We start from the raw sequence: 22,998 nt of genomic DNA on the forward strand, positions 1-22,998 counted from the left end.
GATAAAACACCAAGTGCTGGCGGAACTCAGCTCAGACTATCGTTAATCAGATTTTACTGGACTTTATCTTGCACTAAACGTTATTCCCTTTATCCTATATCTGTACACTGTGGACAGCTTGATTGTAATCATGTATGGTCTCTCTGCTGACTAGAGAGCAACAACAAAAAAGCTATTTGCATAAAAGCTCGTCTCAGTACACGTGACAATAAACTAAACTATGGAAACTATGGAAGGAACGGACAGACGACATTTTGGGTCAGGATCCTCATTCAGATGCCAGAAGGGCCGTGACTCAAAACATGGTCCGTCCGTTCCTTCCACAGATATTGCCTGACCTGCTGAGTTCTAGCACTGTGATCTTATATTTTGTGTTAATTTTTCTAATTTGTTTGCACATTTCTTCCCTTCCACAATCAGGTTGTCTGAAGACGACATCCATTCGTGTGATTGATTTTCTGTTAGCTTCTGTCTTTATCCATATGAATTCCATTTTTGTCTTCTTTTTGACTGTGTACCTAATCCTTTCCCTTCCTTCAGCCAGATCACAGGTACAACTACACCATCATAACCCCTCTGGTGGTAGGTGCTCTGATTTCCTCCCACACGCTAAAGACATGTGGGTTTGTAAGTATATTTCCCTCAGTGTGTAGTAGTTGAGAAAGATGGATAATGTAGAATAACACAATTGGACGATCGCTGGGCGGCGTGGCAGCTTCAGTGGAAGGAATGCACAGATGATGTTTTGGGTCGGGACCCTTCCTTCGATCCTGCTTCGGGACTGTAATAAGGTGCTTACGTACACGCTAAGATACAACGCATCATTTTATTGAGGTACTTACATCATAGGACCTGCAGTACATTATAGCTCCGAGCTGCTACATCTACTGCCTGACGTAGGCGAGTTCTTAATATTATAAAGCACCTACTAGGCGGGACTACTACTAACAAGCACTACGATTGGCTAGCATGCAATAGCCCATCTACATCTCTTCTTGTAGAAATAAAGAAACAACGGTAGCTTAAGCAATGAAAAAACAAAATGTGAAGAATATACTAGCAAAGTTACACAAAATCGCCGTATCTAACGGGTGGCCTACTAACCCGTCCGGCCTTCGTGCGGTAAGAGACCGCCTCACCTCCTTTCTCGGGAGAACAAGGGGAGGAGAGTGGGGACGCAACAGGCGACTTGACAGGACTAGTGGGAGATGACATGGGCGCGCCAGGCACCGACCGACGTGGGGAACCCGCGGCAGGAACAACGGTTGATGGTGAATCAACTGTGGGAGTGAACACGAGATGCGGGGCGTCAGGACCCGGAGTCGCAGGATGCAGTTCCTTCACCGGAAGGACGTGTTGACGGTTGCATCTGTAGATGACCCCATCCACTTCGACCAGGTATGAACATGGCTCCTTAGATACAACGCATCATTTTTTGTGAAATCAAATTCGGAGACGTTGCTCGGTATCAACGCATGCCACGATCTAGGCCTGGTGTTTTTCGGACGCGCTGTCCACAAACTATGCCTCGCTGATGAGCCTACTCAACAACTACTTTCTCACTACAAAGACCTCTTTGATGATGAACTGGGCATGCTGCCTGCCAAATATCGCATCACTGTTGATCCTTCTATCACACCTGTGGTCTGAGCGCCACATCGGGTTCCACATGCCATGCGTGACAGAATACACAACAAACTCAAATGCATGGTCTCAATGGGTGTTATTGCCGAAGTAACTGACCCGTCTGATTGGGTTTCCACCATGATCGTCGCAACTAAGAAAAACAAACAGGAGATCCGCATCTGCATCAATCCCACTGCTGACACCATGTAATAAAGTGCATAAGTCCACGCTAAGATACAACGCATCATTATAACATATAACATATAACAACTACAGCATGGAAACAGGCCTGTCCGGCCCTACCAGTCCACGCCGACCATTCTCCCTGACCTAGTCTCATCTACCTGCACTCAGACCATAACCCTCCAATCCCCTCCTATCCATATACCTATCCAATTTACTCTTAAATAATAAAATCGAGCCAGCCTCCAACACTTCCACCGGAAGCCCATTCCATACAGCCACAACCCTCTGAGTAAAGAAGTTCCCCCTTATGTTACCCCTAAACCTTTGTCCCTCAATTCTGAAGCTATGTCCCCTTGTTGGAATCTTCCCCACTCTCAAAGGGAAAAGCCTACCCACGTCAACTCTGTCCGTCCCTCTCAAAATTTTAAAAACCTCTATCAAGTCCCCCCTCAACCTTCTACGCTCCAAAGAATAAAGACCCAACCTGTTCAACCTCTCTCTGTAGCCTAAGTGCTGAAACCCAGGCAACATTCTAGTAAATCTCCTCTGTACCCTCTCCATTTTGTCGACATCCTTCCTATAATTTGGCGACCAGAACTGCACACCATACTCCAGATTCGGCCTCACCAATGCCCTGTACAATTTCAACATTACATCCCAACTTCTATACTCGATGCTCTGATTTATAAAGGCAAGCATACCAAACGCCTTCTTCACCACCCTATCCACATGAGATTCCACCTTCAGGGAACAATGCACAGTTATTCCCAGATCCCTCTGTTCCACTGCATTCCTCAATTCCCTACTATTTACCCTGTACGTCCTATTTTGATTTGTCCTACCAAAATGCAGCACCTCACACTTATCAGCATTAAACTCCATCTGCCATCTTTCAGCCCACCCTTCCAAAAGGCCCAAGTCTCTCTGTAGACTTTGAAAATCTACCTCACTATCAACTACTCCACCTATCTTAGTATCATCTGCATATTTACTAATCCAATTTGCCACACCATCATCCAGATCATTAATGTAAATGACAAACAACAGTGGACCCAACACAGATCCTTGGGGCACTCCACTAGACACTGGCCTCCAACCTGACATACAATTGTCAACCGTTACCCTCTGGTATCTCCCATTCAGCCATTGTTGAATCCATCTTGCAACCTCAATATTAATACCCAACGATTTAACCTTCTTAATCAACCTTCCATGTGGAACCTTGCCAAATGCCTTACTGAAGTCCATATAGACAACATCCACAGCCTTGCCCTTATCAATTTCCCTGGTAACCTCTTCAAAAAATTCAAGAAGATTAGTCAAACATGACCTTCCAGGCACAAATCCATATTGACTGTTTCTAATCAGGCCTTGATTATCCAAATAATTATATATATTGTCCCTAAGTATCTTTTCCATTAATTTTCCCACCACAGACGTCAAACTAATAGGTCTATAATTGCTAGGTTTACTTTTAGAACCTTTTTTAAACAAAGGCACAACATGCGCAATGCGCCAATCTTCCGGCACCATCCCTGTTTCTAATGACGTTTGAAATATTTCCGTCATAGCCCCTGCTATTTCTGCACTAACTTCCCTCAATGTCCTAGGGAATATCCTATCAGGACCTGGAGACTTATCCACTTTTATATTCTTCAAAAGTGTCCGTACCTCCTCTTCTTTAATCCTCCTAATTTCCATCACTACTCTACTTGTTTCGCTTACCTCACATAATTCAATATCCTTTTCCTCGGTAAATACCGAAGAAAAGAAATTGTTTAATATCTCCCCTATTTCTTCCGGCTCAGCACATAGCTGTCCACTCTGACTCTCTAATGGACCAATTTTATCCCTCACTATCCTTTTGCTATTGACATATCTGTAGAACCCCTTGAGGTTTACTTTTACATTACTTGCCAAAGCAGCCTCATATCTTTTTTTCGCTTTTCTAATTTCCTTTTTAAGATTCCTTTTACATTCTTTATATTCCTCAAGAACCTCATTTACTCCCTGCCGCTTATATTTATTGTATATCTCCCTCTTTTTCCGAACCAAGTGTCCAATTTCCCTGGAAAACCACGGCTCTTTCAAATTATTATTCTTTCCTTTCCACTGAACAGGGACATAAAGACTCTGTACTCTCAAAATTTCACCTTTAAATATCCTCCATTTCTCTATTATATCCTTTTCATAAAACAACAATTTCCATTTCACTCCTTTTAAATCCTTTCTCATCTCCTCAAAATTAGCCTTTCTCCAATCCAAAATCTCAACCCTTGGTCCAGATTTGACCTTCTCCATAATGATATTGAAACTAATGGCATTATGATCACTAGACCCAAAGTGCTCCTCAACACATACCTCCGTCACCTGACCCATCTCATTTCCTAACAGGAGGTCCAACACTGCCCCTTCTCTGGTAGGCACCTCTACGTATTGCTGCAAAAAACTATCCTGCACACATTTTACAAACTCCAAACCATCCAGCCCTTTAACAGAATGTGATTCCCAGTCTATATACGGAAAATTGAAATCACCCACAATCACCACTCTGTGCTTACTACTAATATCTGCTATCTCCTTACATATTTGCTCTTCCAATTCTCGTTCCCTATTTGGCAGTCTATAATACACCCCCATAAGTGTTGCTAAACCTTTCTCATTTCTGAGTTCCACCCAAACAGCCTCCTTAATCGAGCCTTCTAGTCTGTCCTGCCAAAGCACTGCTGTGATATCGTCCCTGACAAGCAATGCAACACCCCCACCTCTTGCCCCTCCGATTCTATCACATCTGAAACAATGAAATCCTGGAATATTTAATTGCCAATCGCAACCCTCCTGCAACCATGTTTCACTGATCGCCACAACATCATACTTCCAGATGTCAATCCAGGCTCTAAGCTCATCCACCTTTCTTACAATGCTCCTAGCATTAAAATATACACATTTAAGGGACCCATCATTTCTTATTCTCAGTTTATTTCTTTTCCCTTCTTTCTCTCCTACATATTGGGTCTGAGTGTTTCCCTTTTCTGCCTCCTGCCTCACACACTGCCTATTAGCTATCTGTGTTTGAGTCCCTCCCCTCAACCGTACTAGTTTAAAGTCTCCGCAGTTATTTTAGCAAATCTCCCCGCCAGGATATTGGTTCTCCTCGGGTTCAGATGCAACCCGTCCTTTTTGAACAGGTCATACTTCCCCCAGAAGAGGTCCCAATGATCCAGAAACTTGAAACCCTGCTCCCTGCACCAGTTCCTCAGCCACGTATTTATCCTCCACCTCACTCCATTCCTATTCTCACTATCGCGTGGCACAGGCAGTAAGCCTGAGATTATTACTTTGGAAGTCCTTTTGTTTTAACTCTCTTCCTAGCCCCCTGAATTCTCCTTTCAGGACCTCTTCCCTTATCCTACCTATATTGTTGGTACCTATATGTACCACGACCTCTGGCTCCTCTCCCTCCCCTTTCAGGATATCCTGGACACGCTCAGACACATCCCGGACACCGGCACCAGGGAGGCAAACCACCATCCGGGTCTCCCGACTGCGTCCACAGAAACGCCCATCTGACCCCCTAACTATAGAGTCCCCTATTACTACTGCTCTCCTCTTCCTTTCCCTACCCTTCTGAGCATATTGAAGCACTTACATCATAGGACCTGCAGTACATTACAGCTCCGAGCTGCTACATCTACTGCCTGACGTAGGCGAGTTCTTAATATTATAAAGCACATACTAGGCGGGACTACTACTAACAAGCACTACGATTGGCTAGCATGCGATAGCCCATCTACAGGGACCATTCTACAGTCCGCACAAAGTTGCAAATCTGAAGCATCACCTGTACATTCCCTCAACAGAAGCTGCCTGACCTGCTGAGTTCTTCCAGCACATTTCGGGTTGGGACCCTTCTTCAATGTGATCATCTCCAGCATTCATTATAATCTCCACCCTTCTCTCACCCACCTGGCTCATCTGCCAATCGACTCCTCCTTACCTGTATCCACCTATCACTTATCAGCTCTTGCCCCAACCTTTCCCTCATCTCTTTCAACCAGCTTTATCCTCCAATACTCCCATCAGTCTGAAGAAAGGCCCTGACCCGAAACATCATCTATCTATACATTTCCCTCCACTTGCAGCAACAGCACATCAGGATTGTTAACACAGTACTCAAATGTTATAAACAACACAAAATAAAAATCTTAAATAAATTTTAAAAACAACATAGTACAAAAAGAAAAACAAATTAAAGCAGGCTTACCTGACCGTCAAACTGTTGCCTCCAATCTACCTGTCAAATGTCCTGACGGTAAATAAATTGGTTAAACAAAACTATCTTCTGGTATCTTCAAATGCCTTTATTAAATTTTAGTATTAGGTGTTTCTAACTGCAAGTGTGACAAGGGTTTTTCAGTGAACCTCCAGCGGAACCAATGCATTCCCATGGGAGACTTGGAATCTGGTTTTAACGTGGCAACCGGGACCTTTCAGAAAGTCAGGGAGAACCCGACTGCCAATACTGTTGTCCCCACTGTCTTTGTATCAGCCTCCCCGGTATCAACATCTTACTTATCCAGTCCCGCTGAAAATCCCACGGCCACTCTTCCTCCCACTGTTGGGAGATCCGAGCCTGAAAAGCGGGAGGCACTTCCTGATATATCAGGTTATTATTGGGGCCCTCACTCTGATGTTGTTGGTCGCAGTTGCGGTGATAATTATCAGAGAATGCCATTACAGAGGTGCCCGTAAAATGCGAAACAATGGACTTCGAATAGAACCCAAACGTGGCCGTGCCAGTGTGTGGAGCTGGGACAGAGCGACTCAAGGAATGATATTGATCAGGCAATTGAATCTGGCAACAAATATCAAAGTGCACTATCCTACCATGTTAGTTAATCTTAAACCACAGAACCATTTAGCCCTGATTCACTCTCTCTCACACACACACACTCTATTCATTGGAATTGAGATATTATATGCAACGTCCTTTTCTTTTTGATGTTTAATCGGTGGAGGAATTGGGATCCGAAAATGACAGGAAAGGATATGTCAATGTCTCCTGTGGTTATTCCACTGTCCGGCGCTTCCTTGTAACCTGCTCCAGTCAGGTCGAAGAAAGTAGACCACTAAAAAGCTGGAGTAACTCCGCGGGACAGGCAGCATCTCTGGAGGGAAGGAATGGGTGACATTTGATGTCGAGACCCTTTCTTCACACTGAGAGTCAGGGGAGAGGGGAAACGAGAGATCCCTGGATGTTGGTAAGGAACAAATGAATGAAAGATTGTATCTTCGGTTTCAATGGGCATCTGCAGCGCACCCGCACGCGTACCTGTGTCCGGTTGACGTTGGTAGTCAACAATGAAATTCATCCGTCCTCAGTACCGGCGACAACCTACCAAACCTGGGGACAGCGTGCGACCGTGCCTGCGGTAAGCTACAATACTTGGCGACAAGCCAGCTGTCGCCGAACAATTTAGAAGTTTGATTTTTCAGAGATAAGCCGAGATCTGCTACGACTCATTGGGTACTGCTCACGATCATGCCCGCGACACCCCGACGAACATGTGGTGACAGCCTAGTCGCTGATAGTCACCTTAAAATTGCCTAACTGGGACAGGCCCTTTAATCATTCACCTACTCTCCTCCAATGTTGAGAAAGGCTGGGCAGACAAGTCATTGGGGTTATCAAGTGGGCTCCTACTTTCATTGATGTTTCGCTGACTGGGCCCACGACGTCTCCAGTAGGCTCGGCAGTGTGTTCTGGCGTCCCAGAACCACCCTCCTCTGCACCTGCCTAGCCGACTTATTTGGGAGACCAGATGGGGGTCTTTCCTCTTCTGCCAGAGCCACTGGTTACCACTCTGCCACCCCTGATGTTTCCTTGTTGGCCTGGCGTAGGGCTTGTCCGCTGATCCCCAGCTCCTTCATCAGTCTTAGAGTTGATGTTGCCGCGAAGCCCTGACATATAACTTCTACCAGGCAGATCTTTACCTCCTTAATCATTGCACATCCCCAATACCTTACCACTCATCACTTTATTTTTATATTTCATGTATTTTGTGTTTTTAATGACTGGTGGTAAATGAACTTCCATCCTGGGATAAATCAAGTTCTATCGCATCGTAACTCAGCAGGTCAGGCAGCATCTTTGGAGAACATGGATAACTGATGTTTCAAGTTGAGAAACCTGAAGAAGAAGGGTTTTGACCTGAAACGTCACCTGCCCATGTTCTGCAGAGATGCTGCCTGTTATTCCAGCACTTTGTACCCTGCTGGTTAATTGATATTGTTTCTTCACCCTTTGTCAGAAGTCATAGTAGAAGCAACCTTCAGACAAAGAAGAGCCGTAAGAAGGTGGTTCGAGAAATCAAAAACTTTATTTCTGGATGGTATCATTTTGGGTTTCGACAGAGCTGTTTCAACAGATGGGGAAAAGTACAATAAAATAAGTGTCTTGATGCAAGACGTCATAAAAGTTTTCCATGAAGAAATACCTGGATCTCTGGTAAAGAAACATGCTTCAACAATTGTGTGAATATCAATAGATTTTAGATATCAATAGATAGATAGATTTTAATTGCAGTTAATGGATGCGTCTCTCTGCAACATTGTTTTTCAGGGTTGAGTTTAGAGCTGTGGCTTAGAAACATAGAAACACAGAAAATAGGTGCAGGAGGAGGCCATTTGGCCCTTCGAGCCAGCACCGCCATTCATTGTGATCATGTCTGATCATGGCTTCTGGTAACACCCTCTTGAGACCGACACCAATCTCCCCTCATTTAAAGACACAATGAATTGTGGATGCTGGCGTTTTGTGTGAAGCACAAAGTGCTGGAGTAACTCAGTGGGTCAGGCAGCATCTCTGAAGAACATGGAAAGTCAACATTTTGGGTCTGGAGGCTTTTTCGAGCAGAAGTAGGGTCTCGACCCAAAAAAATCACCTATCAATGTCCACCAGACCAACTTGGTTACTCCAGCACATTATATTCCATCTGCCTTTATTTACTCAATTAAGCCCTTTCGGTGAGGTTAGGCCAGCTGACAATATAGATGTATACAGTCAGAGGCACAGAACCAAGCCCTTCAGCCTACAATGTCCTTGGTACCATTGTGCGTATCTGCACGAATCCCGTTCGCCCACTTTACGTCAGTAGCATTCTATTCTTTGGCAATCCAAATATTCATAAATGAGCTGTGCCATCCCAAAGCCTTCAGAAATATCCCAATGTTGATATCAGTGTCAGGTTGAGATTTAATGAGGCTGTCTGTTTGGGGCAGAGACTCTTGTAGATCACTGTGATGGTGGGAGGTCAGTACCTATGATGGAGCAGGCAGTATTCACTTTTTGCAATTTCCTTCGTTCCTGGGCTTTCGTGTTAGAAACATAGAAACATAGAAAATAGGAGCATTCGACCCTTTGAGCCAGCACCGCCATTCAATATGATTATGGCTGATCATCCAGAATCAATTCCTGCTCTCTCCCACACCAGGCTGTGATGCAAACATTTAATATGCTCTTTACGACACACCTGTAGAAGTTCAAGACCTGTAGAAAACAGGCAATATGCTGACACCCCGTATAAGAGACTAATTGAAATCCAAATAATTGTTTTTGCTCTTTCAGGTCTCTTTTCCTTTATACAAAAGGGCATTGACCCAAGAAAGATCGTGATGGGAGTTTCATGGTCAGGCTATGACTTCACTTGCAACCACTTTCGTGAGGTAAGTTAGTCCTATCAAATAAACATTCTTTCTCATTTTTATTGTGGCCTTGCAAAGTCCTGGTAACTCTCTTCTTGAGAACTATCTCAGGAGATAGTAACGAAATCAGTTCACTGATCGCTCATTCATTTGGCATGTTGATTGGTCCATAAGAACACCGCTGAATTTTAAGTCAAGGGTGTTTTATTGTCGTACTAGACCAAGCGGACCCGTTGGGCCCAAACCTCTCCTGCATTGGTGCAGCACCCTCCCCCTCCCTCCTCCCCTCCCTTATTCCCTCCCCCTCCCCCCCACTCCATCCCCCTCAACCCCCCTTATCCCTCCTCCCCTCCCTCCCTCCTGACCCCTCCCTCCAACCCCCCCCCCCCCCTCCCTCCCTCCCTCCCTGCATCTTCCCCCCTCCCTCGGAATTAGATTTAAACTTTAAAATTAGCCTGGACATAGGGTGCAAGTTGAATCAAGAGTTAAAATTGGCATGTCGCAAAGGTAATGATACGGTGGTTATGGGAGATTTCAACATGCAGGTAGACTGGGATAATCAGGTTGGTACTGGACACCAGGAAAGGGATTTTGTGGAGTGCCTCCGAGATGGATTATTAGAACAGCTTGTTCATTACAAGGCAATTCTGGATTTAGTGTTTTGTAATGAACCTGATTTGATAAAGAAACTCAAGGTAAAAGAGCCATTAGGAGGCAGTGATCATAATATGATAAGTTTTAATCTACAAATTGAGAGAGAGAGAAGGGAAAATCGAAAGTGTCAGTACTAGAGTTGGACTGTAGAGGGATGAGGAAGGAGTTGGCTGGAAAGAGACCCTAGCAGGGAAGACTGTAGAACAACAATGGCAGGTATTTCTGGGAATAATAATAGAAGGTGCAGGATCAGTTCATTCCAAAGAGGAAGAAAGATTCTTAGGGGAGTAAGAAGCGATCTATGGCTGACAAGGGAAGTCAAGGACAGTATAAAAAAAAAGATGAGTGGGAAGTGAGAGGATTGGGACTGTTTTAAAAGAGCATCAGAAAATAACGAAAATGGCAATACGGGGAAAAAAGATGAGGTATGAGGGTAAGCTAGCCAAGAATATAAAGGGGGATGTGGGTACGCGAAGAGGAAAAAAATAGTTAGGCCAAATATGGGTCCCTTGAAGACAGAAGCAGGTGAATTTATTGTGGGGAACAAGGAAATTGCAGATGAGTTGAACAGGTACTTTGGATCTGTCTTCACCAAGGAAGACACAAACAATCTCCCAGATGTTCAAGTGGCCAGAGATCCTAGGGTGATTGAGGAACTGAAGGAAGTTCACATTAGTCAGGAAATGGTGTTGGGTAGACTGATGGGGCTGATAAATCCTCAGGGCCTGATGGTCTGCATCCCAAGGTACTCAAGGAGGTGGCTCTAGAAATCGTGGACGCATTGGTGAACTTTTTGCCAATGTTCTATAGATTCAGGATCAGTTCCTGTGGATTGGAGGGTAGCTAATGTTACCCCAAATTTCACGAAAACACCAGGAGAGAAAACAGGGAATTATAGACCAGTTAGCCTGACATCGGTGGTGGGGAAGATGCGGGAGTCAATTATAAAAGTAATAATGGTGCGTTTGCAGTAAAAGGATTGGTCCAAGTCAGCATGGATTTATGAAGGGGAAATTCTGCTTGACTAATCTTCTGGAATTTTTTGAGGATGTGACAAGTAAAATGGATGAAGGCGAACCTGGGGATGTAGTGTATCTAGACTTTCATAGAAACATAGAAAACATAGAAAATAGGTGCAGGAGTAGGCCATTCGGCTCTTCGAGCCTGCACCGCCATTCAATATGATCATGGCTGATCATTCAGCTCAGTAGCCTGTACGCTCCTTCTCTCCATACCCCCTGATCCCTTTAGCAAAAAGGGCCACATCTAACTCCCTCTTAAATATAGCCAATGAACTGGCCTCAACTACCTTCTGTGGCAGAGAATTCCATAGACTCACCACTCTCTGTGTGAAGAAATGTTTTCTCATCTCGGTCCTAAAAGACTTCCCCCTTATCCTTAAGCTGTGACCCCTGGTTCTGGACTCCCCCAACATCGGGAACAATCTTCCCGCATCTAGCCTCTCCAACCCCTTAAGAATTTTATATGTTTCTATAAGATCCCCCCTCAGTCTTCTAAATTCCAGCGAGTACAAGCCCAGTCTATCTCGTCTTTCCTCATATGTAAGTCCCGCCATCCCAGGGATCAATCTGATAAGGTCCTGCACACAAGATTAGTGGGCAAAATTAGAGCACATGGTATTGGGGGTAGGGTATTGACATGGATAGAGAATTGGTTGGCAGACAGGAAACAAAGAGTTGGAGTAAACGGTTTCCTATCAGAATGGCAGTCAGTGGCGAGTGGAGTGCTGCAAGGCTCGGTGCTCGGCCCACAATTATTTACAATATATATTAATGATTTAGATGTTGGAATTAAAAGTAACACAAACAAATTTGCAAATGACACAAAGCTGGATGGCAGTGTGAACTGCGAAGAGGATACCAGGAAGTTGAAGGGTGTCTTGGATAGGTTGAGCAAGTGGGAAGATGCATGGCAAATAGACAATAGACAATAGATGCAGGAGTAAGCCATTCAGCCCTTAGCGCCAGCACCGCCATTCACTGTGATCGTGGCTGATCATCCACAATCAGTATCCCATTCCTGCCTTCTCGCCATATCCCTTGACTCCTCTATCATTAAGAGCTCTATCTAACTCTCTTGAACTCATCCAGGGAATTCGCCTCCACTGGCCCACCCCTTATTCTTAAACATTGGCCCCAGTTCAGGACACTGCCAACATCGGGAACACGATTCATCCCTCTAGTGTGTCCAATCCCTTAATAATCTTATATGTTTCAATACGCTCCCCTCTCATCCTTCTAAATTCCAGCGTACACAAGCCCAGTCGCTCCAGTCTTCCAACATAAGACAGTCCCGCCAGTCCGGGAATTAACCTCGTGAACCTACGCTGCACTCCCTCAATAGTAAGATTGTCCTTTCTCAAATTTGGAGACCAAAACTCCCCCCTGGAGCCCTGTTTCTATTGAACATTTTATTTTATTTTGTTTGTTTATTATAATATCTATTGAATACTGTGTTTACAGACCTGTTATGCTGCTGCAAGTACAAATTTCATTCTTCCTCTCACCTTAGTTTGGGCAGCACAGTGGCGTAGCGGTAGAGCTGCTGCCTTAGCGTGTAAATTAGCGTGTAAATTGCCCCTAGTGTGTAGGGAGTGGATGAGAAAGTGGAACGCATAGAACTGGTGTGAACAGTTGATTGATGGTCAGCATGGACTTGGTGGGCCAAAGGCCCTGTATCTTTTGATTAATCAATTGGATCATAGTCCCTAATTGAAAATAAAAAAAACAAACTGAGGAATACCAGACATGGCTTTTGTGCCTTTCAGATCATTGGAGCAGCCAGTTCACGAATAAAAATATTGTTTTTGTTTTTGTGTTTTTCAGACAGACTTTTGTGAATTGGGACAACATTCTGGCACCAAAGCAGTCTGTAGTATACAATCTGCAAATGCCGTGACCTATGAAAAGGTCATGCAGCATCTGTCAAAGTCCATCACGGGCAGACTCTGGGATGATCATTGGCGTAACCCTTATTTTGCCTATCTGGTAAGACAAGTGCCACTTGGGAATAAAATACACAAAGTGCTGGAGTAACTTCAGAACAAAGGGTCCCAGCACAAAACGTCACCTCTCCATGTTCTCCAGAGATGGTGCCTGACCCGCACTGAGTTACTCCAGCACTCTGTGTTATTTTTTGTAAACCAGCATCTGCAGTTTGTTGTGTCAACAAACCTCTGTACTTTTCATTATAATTATGCCAGCATATATTTTACATATATTTCTACCCCAGTCTCTCTCAACCTACATCCCTTTGTCCAGCTTTACATTTCACATCCATCTGCCAATTAAACCACCCTCACTTGTATCCTCCTGTCACTTGCCAGGCTTTGTCCTGCACACATAATCAGTCTGAAGATGGAAGCCAACCTGAAATGTTATCTCTTCATGTTCTCCAGAGAAGCTGCCTGGCCCGCTGAGTTACTCCAGCATTTTGTCTTCTTGTTAACCAAAATCTGCAGTTCCGTGTGTCTACCTAAAGTAAAATGTTAGTATTTACCCATGTGAATTTTAGGAAGTTAAGCATTTGAACATTGGTTGCCCGGATAATGTTTTGCCGGCAAGTCCTCAACTACATTCTGACACCTGGATAATTGTGTTATTAATTTTTCTATCTATTTGTAAGATATTTATGAATTCTCATCCAGTGCCTTTAATTCTATCCGTTCTAATTTCTCTGGTGTCACTTGAACTTATTTCCTTTAATGAAAGACTACAGTGGCACAGTTGGTAGAACTGCTGCCTCAGTGCTACAGACAAGGTTTCAATCCTGACTGATATAAAAGTTTTATTCCAAAGAAAAACATACAAACATACTAAGCAAAATGTGATCAAACAAAAGCCGCCTGTATCGGCAGTTTACAAATGAAACAATTATCACATTAAAATCCCGCCATCTCTGTCAACAATACATTCAACCCCCCGCGGCGACCAGCGTTCCCGGAAGGCCGCCAGAGTCCCCGTGGACACCGCGTGTTCCCTCTCCAGGGACACGCGGGCACGGACGTAAGCCCGGAACAGGGGTAGGCAGCCGACTTCTGTGAGGCCGTCGACTGCCCGCTGCCTGGACCCGCGGATGGCCATCTTGGCCAGGCCCAGGAGCAGACCGACAGGGAGACCCCCTCTTCCCTCCTGACCCTCCCCCCTCTGTACCGGGTGCCCAAACATTAAAAGCGTAGGGTTAAAATTGAGCCAGAACTTGAGGAGCAGTCCCTTCAGATACTGGAACAGGGGCTGTAACCTCACGTACTCTGTATACAAATGGTACACGGTCTCCTCCTCACCGCAGAAGCGACAGGCGGCAGACGAGACCGTGAACCGGCTCAAGTACCTGTTACAGGCTATAGCCTTATGCAACACTCTCCACCCCAGGTCCCCGATGTAAAGCGGGAGGACCCCCTTATAGAGAGACCTCCACTGGGGACTGCTCCCGCCGTCAGGTGGTAACACGGACCGCCAGGGCGTGTCCGGACGGAAGACGTGAGCGAGGAAGTGGAGAGTGTGCAGGAGCAGCCTGTACAAAACGCGCCTCTCCGCGTCACGGAACGGCACGCTGGGCATCTGGGAAAGGCGGCTGATATTGCGTGGGGCCGGCTCTCGGGAAGGGACCCGGGCCGTGGGCCCGATGAGCAATTCCGACGGAGCGGGGGTAAGCCCGGTCGGAATCGCTCCACGCACACGCCTTTCCTCGACACCCACCGTGACAGGGTGAGGACCGGCCCCCCTCACAACCACAGCACCCCCCTCCCCCTGAGGAGCAGCGCCCTAGCTGAAGGTGACCAAATTCCTGGCTCTCGGGAGATCACGGTAAAAAACAGGCAACTCCCGCCTAGCGCGCTGACTCATGCCCGCTACCGGGAGCCGTGATCCCTCCTGGAGGCAGCGCCCCCGGCAGAAAAAGTACGTGGCCAGCGAGTGCCATCTGGGGGGGCACTGGGAGTACACGTACCTCCGCAGGGTCCTGAGTCGGAGGGCCGCCACCTGAGTGCGGACGCAGACCAGCGATTGACCGCCCTCCTCCAACGGGAGACTCAGAACCCCAGCAGAGACCCAGTGGTTCCTCTCACCCCAGAAGAAGTTAACTAACCTCCTGTGTATCATGGCGATGAAACGAGAGGACGGGACCAGAATGGCCAGCCGGTACCACAGCAGAGAGGCCACCAGCTGGTTTATGACCAAAGCCCTACCCTGATATGATAACACACCAAGGAGGCCTGACCAGCGCCCCACACGGGCGCGACCTTCGCCTCCAGCTCCTGCCAATTCGCCTGCCAAGCCCCCTCAGTGGGACTCAGGTAGAACCCCAGATAGAGGAGGTGCGTGGTGCTCCACGCAAAAACTGCCATCTCCTCCAGCAGGGAGTCCACCTGCCACTGACCCACCAAGAGCCCAGCACACTTCCCCCAGTTGATCCTGGCGGGGGATGCGGCTGAGAACACCCGCTGGCACTCACGCATCCTCCGCAGGTCAACCGGGTCGGTGAACATTAGTAGCACATCGTCGGCGTAGGCCGAGAGAACCACCTCCACCCCCGGCCCCGGCAAAGCCAAACCTGCCAGCCTCCTCCGTAGGAGGCACAGGAATGACTCCACACAGAGGGAATAAAGCTGGCCGGACATGGGGCATCCCTGACGAACCCCCCTCCCAAAGTGAATGGGAGCCAACAAAGAGCCATTGACCTTGACCAGGCACTCTGCGGCAGCGTATAGGAGCCGGACCCGGGCCACAAAATGGGGTCCGAATCCAAACGCCCGCAGAGTCCCGAGAAGGTAGTCGTGTCCCACCCGGTCAAACGCCTTCTCCTGGTCAAGGGAGAGAAAGGCAACTGACTGACCAGCCCTCTGGCACAGATGGATCAGGTCCCGGACCAGATGGATATTGTCCTGGATGGACCGACCCGGGACTGTGTAGGACTGGTCAGGGTGGATCACATGGGACAGCACGGGCCCCAGGCGATTGGCCAATGCCCGTGCAAAGTCTTTATAATCCGTACTGAGAAGAGAGACAGGGCGCCAGTTCTTCAAGAGGCGGAGATCGCCCTTCTTGGGCAGCAGGACGACGACTGCCCTGCGCCACGAGAAGGGCATCTCCCCGGTCGCCAGGCTCTCCCCCAACACCTTCACATAGTCGCCCCCCAGGACACCCCAGAAGGCTCGAAGAAACTCCACAGTCAGCCCATCCAGCCCCGGAGACTTGCCTCCCCTGAGCTGGTGCAGGGCACCAGTCAACTCCTCCAGAGTTAGGGGATCATCGAGGCGCTCGGCCACCTCTTTGCACACTACGGGTAAGCCCTCCCACAGCACCCCTTGTGCCTCCCCACTAGATGTACCCTCGGAGAACAGAGTGTCATAGAACGACCAAACTGAGGCACCCATCCTCTCCGGGTCCGTGATGGAGGAGCCATCGTCCGCAAGCAACTCGACAAACTGCCTGCGGGCACCTCGGCACTTCTCCAGGGAGAAGAAAAAGGAGGGGGCGCGGTCCAGATCGTGCAACATCTGGACTTGCGACCTCACATATGCGCCCCGGGACCTCCTCAGCTGCATGTCCCTCAGTGCCCCTTTCTTCTCCTGGTACTCCTCCCACTCACACGAGTCCCCCTCCGTCTGACCCAGGCGAGACTCCGAGTCGAGCAACTCTCTCTCAAGCCGTCCGATCTCGGAGTCCTGCCCCTTGGTCGACCCCCTCGTGTAGTCCTGGCAAAACAGACGGACGTAAGCCTTCCCCACATCCCACCACTGCCTTAGGGAAGGGAAACGCCCCTGCCTTTCCCTCCACTCCGCCCAGAACTGCTTGAATGAATCCCGGAACCGGCGCTCCTCCAGCAGCCAGTTGTTGAAGTGCCAGTACGCGGACCCTGCCCGTGTGCGCGTCGGGATAAAGTCCACTCACACCAGGCAGTGGTCCGAGCAAGGCTCCAACCGCATGGAGGCTGCCGAGACACAGGACACATAGGCCTTAGACACATATACACGGTCAATACGGGAACCACCCCCCTTAAACCTGTACGAGACGGCGCCGGAGTTGGGATGGAAATTCCTCCAAGCATCTACTAGCTCAAAAGAATCCACCAACTCCCTTAATGTCTTTACCGCTGCCGGATCGCGCTGAATGCCAGAGCGATCTCTCGCCTCAAGGGTACAATTAAAATCACCCCCCAGGAAAACACACTCCCCCCGATCAATGGTGTTCAACAGCGCGGTCACTTCTTGTGTTAAACGCGTCTGCATAGCACCGCTCTTGGGGGCGTACACATTAATAAAATGTAACGGCACGCCATCCAGGCGCACGGCCAGATGCAACAACCGGCCTGGTACAATGTCCTGCACCTTGACAATCTCCGGCTGGAAAGATGGGACCAACAGGAAGGCCACTCCACTTGAAATGGAGGTGAGATGGCTCATGTAGACCCCCCCTTCCCACTCCAGGAGCCAGGTGGGCTCGTCACTAGTCACAGTGTGTGTTTCCTGCAGGAAGCTCACCGCTTACCTCCCGTCCCTCAGCACCGAGAGATGGTGAAACCTACGGAGAGACTCCCTGGCCCCATTAATATTCAGGCTGGCTATAGTGAGCTTCATTTTGAAAGCGCACAAGAACTTTTACCAGCCCCCCTTGACGGAATGGAGCCTCCCCGAGCCCTCTGCCCTTTCTTTAGGGACTTAAAAAGCTCTTGGAGCTGGCGCCGCTCATTTTTCAATACACCTGCCACGTTCCCCTCCTCCTGAAGGATGGCATAAATGGACTGCAAGGGTACCGTCAGGTCCGACCAGCAGTCGACAGCCAGATCTGCCTTATTCCTCTTCCCTCTGCTGTCCTTCAGAAACTTCCGGAGTTCCCAGATATCAACAAGCCGAGACACGGGGCTGCGGGTGGGACAGTCCATCAACTCACTGTCGCTGGACTCCACGTCCCCCTCCTCCTCCCACTCAATGTCTGAGCCCGAGTCTGGATAGTTCTGACTCCCAGCCGCCTCGCTCACCCCTCCCTGTGAGGTGGGCGGGTCGGCCACATCACCCGGTCCCTCCTCCGTCACCATCCCACCCCCAGGATCAGTGACGGGGGCAGGTACCGGTACCTCTAACTGTGGCAAGCTGCCTGGTAAATGGCCAGGCTCCTGCACACCCCCACTGCCCTCTGTAACCGGATTGGGGGCAGTGATGTCGGAGGAAGTCTCCGGGGCGGGCAGTGAGAGGGTACGTCTGGAGTCCGACCGAAGGACACGATCCGAAACGACCATGTCCTCCTTCGCACCCAGGGCACCCGCCCCAGCACCGTCACCCAGAGAGTCCCCGTCCCCCACCACCAGGGGAACCACCTCGCTCTGGCCCTCAGGGGGCGATGTTCCCGGAGTCTCCCCTGCTCCCTCAGCCGATGGGGCAGCACACCCCTCAATAGGACTCGTAGCCTCAACGGAGAGCATGGGCTGGGGACCCACCCCCACACTCAAGTCCCCCCCATCAATCTTCCCCTGGTCACCCTCTAAGCCAGCGGACGCAATCCCTGGGGGAACAGCCCCCTCGGGTAGTGTGTCACCACTCTCAGGTGGTCCCTGCACTACAGAGGCATCCTCCTGCCCACAGGAAGCGTGCACTGGGTACTCTGCCTCAACAGGGGAGAAACGCCTCCCTTTAGGTCGCCCCTGACCTTCAGGGCCGTTCTCCGTGTCAGAGGACCCGTGCCTCCTCCTCTTATAACCACTAGCGTGCGGTGGTACAGTCAGCTCCATTGCTGAAGCCTGTTCCTCCGCCCCGCCATCTACCTGCTCATCCTCTCCAGCCTTCAGACCCTCAGGCTCTGAGGCGAGCTCGATAATATCTACTGCCGGGGGACCCTCATTAAGGTGACCTTCTGCCTGGCGTCCCGCTTGAACGTTCTTCTTCTTCCTTTTAGCTTTCTTACTCTTCTGTCTCTCCCAGTGCCCCTCATCCACCCCCCACACTGCACCGGCATCCTCCGCCACAGGTACGGGACATGGGGGTGGTGGGGGAATGGAGGATGGGAGCAAGGGAACAAAGTCATCACGGGCCACCGTGGTAGAACCAGCAGCCCCAGATGGGCCAGCACTGCCTTCCTGGGCCACCTTGGTGGAGCTGGCAGCCCGGTGCTTGGGACAATTCCTGCGGAAATGCCCCACCTCTTTGCATGCATGGCAGCGTGCTTGGCCCGTGTTCCAAAACACGCGATAGCAGAATCCTTCCCATTCAACCTCAAAACTCCCCTCCATATCAATCCCCTGTGCCAGCTGTATGTACACGCGGCGATTGAACGTTAATACATGCTGCATTTTTGGGATCATCCAACCTATGCAACAGTTTGGTGGGCCCAGACCGCACCTCCCCCAGCTTAGTTACATGTGGGAGCAGGAGCGCGTCCGGAACATAAGGGGGAACGTTGGACAGCATGACCGGCAGCACGGGCCGTCCCCATGGGTCCACCGCCATGTAAATCCCAGCCACCGTGATCCCCCTTTCCAATGCGGTAGCCACCGACTGCTCAGTCTTTAGGATGACAACAGCCTTCCCACTGACCACCGCGCCTGCCATTATGGCCTTCTTGCCAACAGTCTCCCCCAGCGCGGTTAGCACAGCCTTGAAGGTAATGTTGCCCTGCAAGGTCACTTTCACCCCGTGTATACGCCCCAACAACTCATGGCCCTTATTCACGGAGACTGCCGACTGTACGGCAGCTGCATAAGTCTTGGGGGCCGCCATCTTTAGGGCGTGGAGCAAAACAAAACGTCTCAGTATTTTATAAGTCAAAGCAGTCTTTCTGCTATTGCTGCACCTCCACGCATTTGCAGCAGTTTAAAGTCTTGTGAAGGCTTTCCTGGCAAAGCAACAGAAGCAGTCTCCTCCTGATAAGATAGGGAAAAGTCCGTGCCAATCCTCCCGTCGTAGAAAATGGAGCTTCCGGAGGCTTCTTCCCCAGGTCTCGGTCGCCCTCCCGGCTTCAACGAAAATCCAATGCACTATTGCCGTACTTACCCGGCACACCTGGACCGGGCAAAGTCGGTGTGGGAGGGAGCTTTCCGATGCTACAGACCACAAACACCGCTCCAGACTCAGCTCCCACCAGTTCAAGTGCAACTTGGCCTTCCGCCAGCCACTGCCGCTCCTACGACTTTCAGAAAACACGAACAAATCCTCCCCAATTAGAGGACTCTTTCAACAAAGAGAGTCTCTGCTTTCCGACAGAAGTCCAAAAAGCAAATTCTGACTGCTTTCGTTTGTCCTCGCCAAACAAATCCTTCGAAAATAATCAAATCCTCACAGCCAGCGCCACACACCCACGTCCGATCCTGACCTCGGGTGCTGTCTGTGCGGAGTTTACACATTCTCCCTGTGACCAAGTGGGTTTCCTTTGATTGCTTCGGTTGCCTCCCTCAACCCAATGACTTGTGGGTTTGTTGGTTAATTGGCCCTCTGTAAATTGCCCCCAGTGTGTAAGGAGTTGATCAGAAACTGAGATAACATAGAATTAGTGTGAACAGGTGATCGATGGTCGGCGTGGACTCAATGGGGTGTAGGAATTGCCGATGCCGGTTTACACCGAAGATAGACACAAAATGCTGGAGGAACTCAGCAGGACAGGCAGCATCTCTGGATAATAGGAATGAATGAGACCCAATTCAGTTCGAAACCCATCGTCAGTCACCCATTCCTTCTATCCAGAGATGCTGCCTGTCCCGCTGAGTTACTCCAGCATTTTGTGTCTATCTTCGGTGTAAACCAGCATCGGCAGTTCCTACACCCCATTGAGACCACGCCGACCATTGATCACCCATTCACACTAATTCTATGTTATCCCAGTCTCTGACTTCAGTGGGCTGCGATACCTCTAATCTGAACTAAAAACAAAATGCTGGAAAACTATCAGCAGGTCAGGCAGCATCTGAGGAAGTTTAGTTTAGAGATACAGTGCGGAAACAGGCCTTTTGACCAATCAATTCTGCACAGTCCAACGTTACCTGGACACTCACTATCCTACAAATTTACAATTATACCAAGCCAATTAACCTACAAACCTGTATATCTTTGGAATGAGGGAGGAAACTGGTGATCCCGGAGAAAACCCATGCAGGTCACTGGAAGAATGTACAAACTCCGAACGCGTAGTCAGGATAAAACCCAGTCTCTGGCGCTGTAAGGCAGCATCTCTGCTGCTACGCACTGTGCTGCCCAAGGAAAAACAAGTTAATGTTTCAGTCCAAAGATCCTATGTGAAAACTGAGAAAAAACATGTTGGTTTTGTGTAGTTCAGAAGTCAGGGAAAGAATGGGGAGAGCAAAAGGTAATATCTCCAGTACCAAATGGGTTAATGTCATATAGCACCGAAGCAGGCCATTCGGCCCAAGTCGTCCATGCCGACCAAGATGGCTCATCTAAGCTAGTCCAATTTGCCCACATTTGACTAATATCCAAACCTTTGAGGAAGCAACTCTACCAGCTGTGCCACCCCGACTTGCCTTTCTTTGCTGAATCTAACCACTCGTCCTTTCTTTGCAGGTTAGATGTGTCTTGAAAAGTTCTGATGTGCAATCTCAGCATTGTGCATGGGACTGTACATTGGCCCAACCTTGCCTTATAATCTATGTAACTCTCTCTGGTTTTACGACAGGATGGCAAAACCTACCACGAGATCTGGTATGACGATCCAGAGAGCATTTCACTGAAGTCAACTTTATTGAAGAAGCTCAAACTACGCGGCATTGGTATGTGGGCTGCAAATGACCTTAACTACAGTAGGAATGCCTGGACCTTGATGCAGACTGAGGCAATGTGGAATGCTCTGTGCCCTCCCTGAGGGTAGTGCAGAGCACTTAATGCCAATTCAATGCTGCAAGTATTAGTGAGCAAGAGAAATGAAAGAAGCATGGATCTGGTCAGCTGTTCAATATTTTATCCGTCAAGCAAACTTCCTTTTAATGAAAGCCATGTGTACTTGTATGTTTGCACAAGAAGATTTACAACTTCAAGAGACCTTACAGTTGCAGTTATTTCAAACTGCATAATCTTCCCCTCACCTAAATTCTTATAACCCAGAGAAAATAATTCACCTTTTCCTTTGGTTATGAGTCCAGATCTGGCATGTTACATCTGTACATATGTACGGTCCCCTTTCCCCTTCCCGCTCTCTCCTTCCACCTATAATCTTCCCTCTGGCTTCACAATTCACTCCTCTTGTCTCCTCATCTCATGGCCCTTTGTCTTTTCATTTCTGACTTTTGACTGCACATTTGCCAATGGAACCCCCAACTTCCCCTCACTTGCAATCACCACCTATCACTTGCCAGGATTTGTCCTGCCCCTGCTTTCATCTAGATTTCTACCCGCTACTACAACCAGTCTGAAGAAGGGACCTGACCTAAAACATTGCATATCCATGTTCTCCAAAGGTACTACCTAACCCAATGAGTTACTCCATCACACTGTGTCTTTCTTTGCAATCTGCCACGAAAATCTGCAGTTCATTGGGTCTATAATTTGAATGCTGTCTTGTATCACTAATCATTTGTGTGTTTTTATGTAAATGGGACTGTTAAGCTGCAGCAAGTAAGAATTTCATTGTTCCTTTACTGTACATACAAAAATTAAACACTTACTTTACAGCTTTAAGTAAGGTGAGAGGGGCAAGATTTAATCGGAACCTGAGGGGCAACTTCACACAGTGGGTGGTGGAATATGTTGCCAGAGGAAGTAGTTGAGGCAGGTACTATAACAAAATTTAAAAGACATTTGGACAGGTACATGGATAGGACAGGTTTAGAAAGAAATGGGCACAATGTGGGATGTGGACATAGCCCAGACCA

General features: G+C 48.4%; 1 protein-coding gene across 1 annotated transcript; it reads left to right on the top strand.

Annotated features, from left to right (window-relative positions):
* Positions 1-1,299: 1,299 nt before the first annotated feature.
* LOC144598192 (di-N-acetylchitobiase-like) lies at positions 1,300-21,992 on the top strand. Its single transcript, XM_078408082.1, has 7 exons — positions 1,300-1,398; positions 6,362-6,560; positions 8,124-8,320; positions 9,351-9,363; positions 9,440-9,541; positions 13,021-13,178; positions 21,807-21,992. Exons 1-7 carry the CDS (start codon positions 1,300-1,302, stop codon positions 21,990-21,992), a joined length of 954 nt encoding a protein of 317 aa, XP_078264208.1.
* The last annotated feature ends 1,006 nt before the right edge of the window (positions 21,993-22,998 follow it).

The sequence above is a fragment of the Rhinoraja longicauda genome, chromosome 11, assembly GCF_053455715.1.
Source record: "Rhinoraja longicauda isolate Sanriku21f chromosome 11, sRhiLon1.1, whole genome shotgun sequence".
NCBI lineage: Eukaryota > Metazoa > Chordata > Chondrichthyes > Rajiformes > Arhynchobatidae > Rhinoraja > Rhinoraja longicauda.

Excerpts from the sequence above, each read along its gene's own strand:
- LOC144598192 (XM_078408082.1), top strand. The coding sequence starts at position 1,300 with ATGCGGGGCGTCAGGACCCGGAGTCGCAGGATGCAGTTCCTTCACCGG. Across the intron at positions 9,542-13,020 it reads CAACCACTTTCGTGAGGTAA|ACTTTTGTGAATTGGGACAA; the intron begins GTTAGTCCTATC and ends TTTTTCAGACAG. Across the intron at positions 13,179-21,806 it reads ACCCTTATTTTGCCTATCTG|GATGGCAAAACCTACCACGA; the intron begins GTAAGACAAGTG and ends GTTTTACGACAG.